General features: G+C 41.3%; 1 protein-coding gene across 3 annotated transcripts in view; it reads left to right on the plus strand.

Moving 5' to 3' along the window:
• LOC128732926 (amyloid-beta A4 precursor protein-binding family A member 2-like) overlaps positions 1-8750 on the plus strand; it is a 34218-nt gene extending 25468 nt beyond the window's left edge. For 2 of the 3 annotated variants that reach the window (XM_053826392.1, XM_053826393.1), the window contains exons 5-11: positions 53-200; positions 301-546; positions 771-807; positions 6002-6141; positions 6359-7234; positions 7358-7498; positions 7557-8750. In XM_053826392.1, coding sequence (XP_053682367.1) covers positions 53-200; positions 301-546; positions 771-807; positions 6002-6141; positions 6359-7234; positions 7358-7498; positions 7557-7628 — 1660 coding nt within the window. In that variant the 3' untranslated portion in view covers positions 7629-8750. The remainder of the gene's footprint in view (positions 1-52; positions 201-300; positions 547-770; positions 808-6001; positions 6142-6358; positions 7235-7357; positions 7499-7556) is intronic. The other variant, XM_053826391.1, reaches the window with a different exon arrangement.
• The last annotated feature ends 311 nt before the right edge of the window (positions 8751-9061 follow it).

The following is a 9061-nucleotide window of genomic DNA, read 5'->3' on the forward strand; positions in this document are numbered from 1 at the left end:
TTAGCATCTCCTAATGTCAAACAAAAGCACTTTATACGAATTCCGCTTTCAGATCCTACGACAAATCGCGGGAAAGTTTAGACTCGGACCTTCCGGCAAAGTTACTCAGTGCCGACGAGGAAGAAGCAGACACGGATTTGGAAACGGATCGTCTTCTCGGCCAACAGCGCCTGGATGAGCATGGTTTCGTGGACGATAAGGTAAAATTGGCACCCTCCGCGTAATGTTGTCCTGTTCTATCAATGTTCTCATCAACCCATCCGTGTTTGCGTCTTTTTCTGCCATTTTTCACTACCACAGAGTTGGACAGAACGGCCGAAAATCCGCTCAGCCCGTTCACCCACGGTACCGCTAATTAACAAAAACCATACCGCTATCCGAGCTGGTCTCGGAACGCAGCTGTCGGCCGAATCGCCGGTGAACAACGTTACGCTTACCAATGTGTACGGCAACGGCGGAAGCGTCAAGCTGGCGTCACCCTGCGATGCGGATGATCTGAAACAGCTCTCGCCCGTGGTGGAGGCTACCAGCCCGATGCATAAAAGTGTGCGTTGAATTTATCATACGTTTGCTTGGTTTTGTTGCATGCTTTAGTGAATATTGTTTTATTTCGACTGATTCAGAAGGCTGGAATCACTTTTCCTTCCAGCCTCCAGCTGCAAAATAACAGTATTTTTGTTAAACTTTGCCATTTCGTTGAAGGAAAAGGTGAATTTCACCCGAAAAATGGTTCGTTATATTATCAGTTACTTTTCAATTTGTATTTCTAGGATTCAGACAAAAAGGGAAAATCCAAAACAAAAGAGGGTGAGTTGTTTCTTTTTCGGTTTTTGCTTCTCTATGTGTTGCTGTATGTCATAATATTTGATTCGTCCAATATCGGTGCTTTTGAACGAAATACTTAAGAAACCCAAGCTTTAATATTTAGTATATAGGTATCGTTAAACACTTAAAATATATTCAAAAATCCATATTTCCTTTGCACGCCATTCCTACTATTCGTGGATGTCGTTATTCTCCGATGTTGTAAGTGTCCCCGAATTGTCCCGAAGTAATGTTTCTATCGCTTTTTGTTATGCACTTAATTGCCGCTAATTGCAGCATAGCTGCCCCATGTAACAAAATAAATGAAAGTTAGACAGTCGCACGCATCCAAACACCCGTCAAGATTTGAACAAGTAGCCGTGTTGTCCGGTCGTTTTTTGGATTTGCTCGCAGGAAGTCTTCGGATATCGCAGGAAGCGTTGTTTGATCATATATTAATTGGGATCTCAGACCATATTTCCGAACCAGTAAAACAAAATAATTATCAGAATCTTTGATTTGAAATTTAGCCATTTTGTGTTACGAAAATCCGCGAGTGACAATTTGTCGAAGGTAGTTATTAATCAATGAATATAAAAAATCGGTCTCGAAAATTTTTTGGCGGTGACCGATAAAATGTTAACATGATCTCACACGCCAGAAAATTCAAAAGCTGAATCGGGAAAAACGAAGCTGCTACCGCCGAAACATGTGGATCAGCGGAGGTAGCTTCGAAGTTCGTGTATTTAGCTGTATATTAAAATTTCTTCACGATCTGGGTCTCACAGAAGTCAAGGAAATTACTAAAATTGGTCGTTTTAGATATAAGGTCCATCGAAATAGACAGGAGAATTTCACCGTAGTACAAAACATGTGCTTAAAAGACTAATATAAAAAATTGCGGGAATTGCGTTGCGGGAATCCCAGTTGATTTTGGTGAAGAGGAAACGTTCACGAGCACGGTCTTAGAGTACGAAATCAAGCGTGTGGAAAGGATCAAACGACGAAACCAATAGGGGGGCCTTAAGAAAACTGTCAAAGGAGAAGACATCCCAAGAATGTTTAAAATTTTTGGTTGTAATTTCAAAACAGAACTTTATATTTTTCCTGTTAAGCAGTGTGCCAATTGCTGGAAGTCTAGGCATAAAATAGGTAGGGTATGTTGCTGCTTCGTCGTAATTGCCTATTCCCGTCCTATCCAACACAAATAATTAAAAATAACAGCATTTTTACAACACACAATGCTAAACTAGTTATTCCATTGGCGGAACTAGGGGGGGCTAAGCCCTCCCTAGAAAAGATTTAGCCCCCCCTAGAAAAGTTGACTAAGTTTTTTAATTTTTGAAAAACCAATAGTTAGATAACTATAGGTACGAAAAACTTCAGAGTAACGTTTATTTGCATGACTGTTATAAGATTCCAGGCATTAATGTGCATTAAATTTTAATATGCCAACGAAATAAAACGGTTGAAAAAAGTTCCGGGGGCTATAGCCCCCCTAGAAATGAGCGCTAGTTCCGCCAATGAGTTATTCCCTAATATTTTAGTTTGTTGTCTATCACATGCGATCAATCAAAGTGAGCTGAGATCTATTTAAATGCTTTTTATCATTAAAGACGTCCTACCAGCCAAATTTCCTACAAATTTTTGGTGCGACGAAGAAGGAAATGTCGAATAATCGTTTTAATTTCCGTCATTCATAAATGAAAATAACTCACGCAAGGCATTGTCGTTATTCTACAGCCGAGAAAACTTGCCTGACCTGCAGAAATTTTGCAGAATAACATTTGTCATGCCGTCCTACACAAATACATGCGCGTTAGCTTCGTAAGCATTGTTGTGATTTTTAGTTCGGACGCTGAAAAATTTTGATGGACGGATTTTAAAACGGTATGACGAATTTAAGAAATAAAGTCAGTTGCGTAATTTCAGTAATATGCTTTAATATTCGCTTCTCAGTGATTTCAAAGTTTACGGATCGGAAGGCAAGTGTGTTTTATTCAAATCAGCACAAGAACTTCTGGAGTATTCATTAAATCCATCCAACAAATGATGAAAATTAGAATAGCTTTACTTACTACGACGGGAATTAGAAATAAACCCTACCAGCAGAGGAAACCCCAAGTTTGCAAACAGAAGAAATTTTAGGACCAACAGTAACGTAAAGTTACGTTTTCCGGATTGAACCAGATCGCCGAAACATACGGAAACAATACGAAACAAAACTGCGAACAACAGAATAGAACATGAACCTGGAAATGGCGAAGGACTCCAAAATCTTGCAACACAACGTTTAGAGTTTACGCCCTACGGAGAAAAGAAAGGACTTTTATACGACAATAGTTAAAAATATCAGACATAGCCCTCCTGCACGAAATCTGGTTAAAACAAGAGGAGCAGTTCTATATGAAAGGATATAAACTGGTATCAAAAAGAAGGCAAGAACTGCACACATGCGGTAACAGGTTCGTTTTGACTATATAATGTCCGATTAAACGGAATTCAGTTGTGCGAAGAACTCTCGAGGGCGCGTTAGTACAATTGATCTTGGCTAGAATCCAAAGGGCGTCAATTGATCCACATTATTACTTTTCAACAAATACGGCACGCATATCGTTCCTCCTCTTTTCCAAGGTGTCCATGTCTAGCACCTTACACCTGTGTCCGTATGGAGGAAGTTAGACAGGATCCATCCAGGGCAGACCCCGAAGCATGTACCTGATGAACTCTTTTGATGTCGGACTACGTCGTACGGCAAGGTTTGGGATAGGGTGTCATTCCGAAAAATGTAAAAATGCGAGCGTCACGAAAAATGATAGGTTTTGTGCGCTAATAGCTTAGCGGTTTCCCGATCGATTTTAAATATTTTTGCACCATTTTTGCAATCGGAAAATCTTCTACGCATCAACCCCAATATAGAAACCTATTGATTTCAAGGTACACACTATTGAAAAATTGAAAATAATTAAGTATTGTCCAACTAGCAATCCTCGCTTCGTGATTGGTCGCAACGTATTTTTAGGAAAAAAAAAGTGACAAAATCTCCCCGTCCCAGCAGGTCGAAAATTCTTTGCGACGATTGAACCTAGACCAATTTGATATCTGTGCTTGGGAAGTACGCCAGAAAGAGTGACAAAGTCTCCACGTCCCAACAAAATTCCTTACGAACGCGATTAAACCTAGTCCAATTTGAAATCTGTGCTTGGGAAGTATGCCAGAGTGCCAAACCGCCCCTCTTCTTCAACCGGTGTTATCGTTTAAACATTAAATCTAGCCCAATTTGATGTCCTGAAGCTGAAACTTCATAGAAAGTGAGCGGAAACCTTTTCCTTTTGCTAGATGGCATCCATATACTGCAACAATTTGTTCCGAACTGTTGTCTTGCTCGGAAAGAGAGCTGAAGGGATATTTTTCTGTATGTGACGTGACGCAGTAATTCTCAAAGCGAGGAAAATCAGTAACTCTCTTATCCGAGAATAGTTTTGACCATTTCATTTGCTGCTTTACGTCAGTTAGTTCCCGGAAAAATAACCATAGCACTTAAGCATAAAAATTACGGTAACAGTAGGATACAAAATTCAGTAAAAACAAGTAAACTTATCGTCAGAAACGATAACAAAAGCATCATACTTAAGGCTCAGACATAATGCTTACGGATTTTACTACGTTGCGGCAATTTGACAAATTTTTCATGGGTTTTTGTCAAATTTCCGCAACGTAGTAAAATCCATATGCGTTGTGTCTAGGCCTTTATTGTAGTCCACCATAATTTCCTGTCCTAAAAGTGTGTCCGATCCACTTCCACCTACGTTCACGAATTTCTGTGGCTATCGGCCGTTGATGACACCGACGATGGAGTTCCTCATTGGATTCCTCAGCTATCAGGCCACCAGGCACGAATGATGTATCGCAGGCACCGGTTAATGAATACCTGCAGTTTTTGCGTTGTCTCCGCTGAGACGCACCACGTTTCGCAGGCATACAGCAGTACGGATTTAACGTTTGAATTAAAGATTCGGGTTTTCGTACGTAGAGTGATCTGGTTTGAGCGCCAAAAGGCCTTGAAAGGCACCCCTGGCCTTCCTGATCCGTGTGGCTATATCAGGCTATATTGGTACCACCATCGGGCGTTGTCTGGCTACCAAGATATTGAAAGGCGTCTACCTGCTCAACGCGTTGTCCCGCTACTGTGAAGTTGGTGGAATTGTCAGTGTTCACTACCATAGACTTAGTTTTCGCTACATTGGACTATATTTTGGCTTCAAAAAACATGTCTTCGGCTTCTGCATGTGTCAACTATGTTGGAAATACGTAATATGAAGGTAAAAAGTCTGGAAATGAATGCCATGTTGTCTTTCTAGACCTTAAAATGGCATATGACACGGTAGACATAACCTTACTCCTTTAGTGAAGGGGATCGATGCTTCCTTGACTGGTGAAGAAAGACTACAGACCAATTTAAACCACCAACAGTAGCAATAGGGTAGACCAACAAGTAGCATGCCATCTGAACTTGATGGCTTCGAAACGGCTCTGGAGTATGACCTATTCGAACGTATCCTGCTCCATCCGTATTCGAGAGTCGAAGCACCTAGCTCCACAAAGGAAGGTAGAGCTTCATCCAGCAGATGGGTGTAGTTCTCGACGACTCGCGGGTTCCAGAAAAACCTAACATCGATGTGAACGTACTGAGAAGGTCGACTTGGTTTAATGGGTGCATATCACTGTTTGATCACAGCTTTGATTATATTTGCCATAATGAATTGAACCTTCGCTTGCGTAAACCACATTTCTGGGTCTGTCTTCTAGAATTCAGGCAGTTTAACATCACAGTAGCGTTCAGCACGATTGCGTCGTTTTCCCTTTTATTTGAGGTTAAGTAGCATTAATGATATCAACTTGAGAAGTTTTTGAATGAGTTCTTGACGCTTTTCGACGGTGTGGATAGACATCATGGCTCTTGGATACGGTTGTAAAAACCACGTTTTGACTTAATATTTCAAAAATACGTGTCAAATTCTAAAGTTGAGCATTAAAGCACAAGAATATAACAAAATGTTGCATGGGACAACTATACGCCTACAAGCAGTGAATCGTATGATAAATTTTATATTTTCGTTTCTTTTTTTCAATCCAGTGCATAATGCTATCCTATCGAATAATTTTTCGAAATAATCCTTCAAACCTCTCCCTTCAGGACTACTGGACCCGGCAGTGCTCATCGAGGGTGTACTGTTCCGGGCACGCTATCTTGGCTCCACTCAGCTGGTTTGTGAAGGGCAGCCTACCAAGTCTACCCGTATGATGCAGGCCGAGGAAGCCGTTTCAAGAATCAAGGTAAATACCGAAGCACAGCAGGGTTGCTCACTCATACATTTGCAATAGATGCGCTAACCAACACAAACTCCCACCGTTTACTCTTCTTTCCAAATTGCTCGCTTGCGCTAATCGAAAACGCTGAAGGCTTTGGTAAGGAGACGCTAGAACATTTCCAGCTGCCTTACTCGCTTCCGAGAAAAACTTCATTCAATTTTCTTTTTACATTCTTCCATAGGCACCGGAAGGTGAATCTCAACCCAGCACCGAAGTAGACCTTTTTATATCGACCGAAAAAATCATGGTGCTAAACACAGATTTGAAGGAGATCATGATGGATCACGCCCTGCGCACAATCTCCTATATCGCAGACATCGGTGATTTGGTGGTATTGATGGCACGGAGACGCTTCGTTCCCCAAGATAACGGTGACACTGGTGCAGATCCGGCGGCGTCCCTTAGCAATAGCACACAGCAATCAACCATTAACAATAATACGACCGACGGTGGTGGAGGAAGCAGTCCACCACCGAAAAAGTCTATACCACGAGGCAATCGGACGCCCAAAATGATCTGCCACGTTTTCGAGAGCGACGAAGCTCAATTTATCGCGCAGTCTATCGGACAGGCCTTTCAGGTAGCCTACATGGAGTTCCTGAAGGCAAATGGAATTGAAGATCACAGCTTTATGAAGGAAATGGACTATCAAGAAGTGCTCAACAGTCAGGAAATTTTCGGCGATGAATTGGAGATTTTCGCCAAAAAAGAACTGCAGAAAGAGGTTGTGGTACCGAAATCTAAGGGCGAGATTCTGGGGGTTGTGATTGTCGAGTCCGGCTGGGGATCGATGCTACCGACGGTTGTGATTGCCAACCTTTCCTCGACCGGAGCGGCGGCACGCTGTGGGCAGCTGAACATCGGCGATCAGATCATTGCCATCAATGGGCTGAGCTTGGTAGGGCTTCCACTGTCCACCTGTCAAGGGTACATCAAGAACACTAAGAATCAAACGGCAGTGAAGTTCACGGTGGTACCGTGCGCTCCTGTCGTGGAGGTACGAATCAAGCGACCCAACACCAAATATCAGCTAGGATTTAGCGTACAGAATGGAGTGGTAAGTATACGGTTTCTGAAATTTTAAACGTAGCTTTTGTGACAGTAATCAAAGAAATAATAGAGATAGGTACCTATAAACAATTCAACTAACAAAAATGCATCCTTACTTCTTTTTTCGCAGATTTGTAGTCTGCTACGTGGAGGAATAGCCGAGCGAGGTGGCGTCCGCGTCGGTCACCGCATAATCGAAATCAATAGTCAAAGTGTAGTGGCGGTGGCACATGAAAAAATCGTTAACCTGCTGGCGACGTCCGTCGGTGAAGTAAGTATCGAGTCAATGCTTTCAACAGAAATCTCATAGTAATAACGTCTTCTCGCAGATTCACATGAAAACCATGCCCACTTCTATGTTCCGGTTGCTTACTGGCCAGGAAAATCCAGTCTACATTTAAGCAAGCATGTGATAAAGGTAACAGCATTTGAAAACGGATCGAGATGACACCATTGCCAGCGATTCGTGTTCGCGAATAATGCAGAACGAATTATATTTTAGTCTAAAATGGGTGCACATCATCGGGGTTCAAACTTTAAGCGTGTTTGGTTCGCTGTTGACCACTCCCCATTGGATGATGTAAATTGTTAAGCAAAGACGCTTTAATGTTGATACAATAGACTTTTGAGGACAAATGGCTAAAACGCTAGGTTGTTATATAAGTAAATTAAATATTCTAGAAACGAAAAACGGCAACATTGCATAATCTACCATTGTGACAAGTGGATTTCAAAATGCATACTCCTCGTTGGATCAAGATTTCAAACCGTTGCAATGATCAAACTCAGCTTGAAACAACACGTTTTGAGGCCTAAAATTGCTATACACGCGCTCTAACGCAACCACGAACAAAACTCACTGAAAGCATTTATCTTCCAAACCACATAAAAATACATATATTGCATAGTTTTGCGCCAAAAACTAATACTCTTTACAGCAAATGCCTAACTGTAGTCATCAAATTTCGGCACACAGAATAAATACTTTAGCAATCAAATTACATCTCCTATATCTTGAGCAACAGAGTAACTTTATAACAAAAAAAAAACAACAGGAAACAAAATTCACGGTAGGTCAGAACAAAATCAATCAAGAACGAAATATTTATTCTTAGCAAAGTATAATAAATACGTATGGCGCGCCGGAGTGTCTGCAATGTGCAGGAACACACTATTCAACAGGGACAAAGCAGTACGCAAGTAAGGACAGCTTCGTACTGTCCGGGTCATCTCATTTTTTCGGCGTGAGATCACCTATTCACTAGCGCAAACAGTGGACAACAAGCGAATAAAGGTATACTCTAACAGTGATGGCAATTTGAAGGAACACAGAAAGAAACTACAGTGTATGTTATACAAACAAACAAGCAAGCAAACAAACAAACAAAAACCAATGAAAAAAGCAAACTGAAAGAATAAATATTTAATGTGATAATAAACAAGTAATCATCCCAAAACAATCAGCAGCAAGAAAAAAAGGTTGTTGACAAAAAATAATATTGAACGAAAACAAATCGCTATAAAGTCGAATCACATAATTATTCTGCCACATGTTTCTGAATAGAAGAATGAAAGAAAGCTAAGAAAAAAGTAGTGGAACCCGATAAGATTGTCGGTCAGTTGGCGCACGCACAACATAACAACACGAACCCTTCGGTTAGACAGGCTTCACTTGTTTTAAATGTCTTTTATGTGTTCAGAACAAATTTTTGGACATTTTGGTATCTACATTACAACATTGTGAAGTGGAGAAGAGTAAGCGGCCAGCGGTTGGAAGTTGAACAGCAAGAGCGGGTTTCCAACCGGGTTCAACCAGTCGTACACTCTCACAGGT

Source organism: Sabethes cyaneus, chromosome 1, assembly GCF_943734655.1.
Source record: "Sabethes cyaneus chromosome 1, idSabCyanKW18_F2, whole genome shotgun sequence".
NCBI classification, from domain to species: domain Eukaryota; kingdom Metazoa; phylum Arthropoda; class Insecta; order Diptera; family Culicidae; genus Sabethes; species Sabethes cyaneus.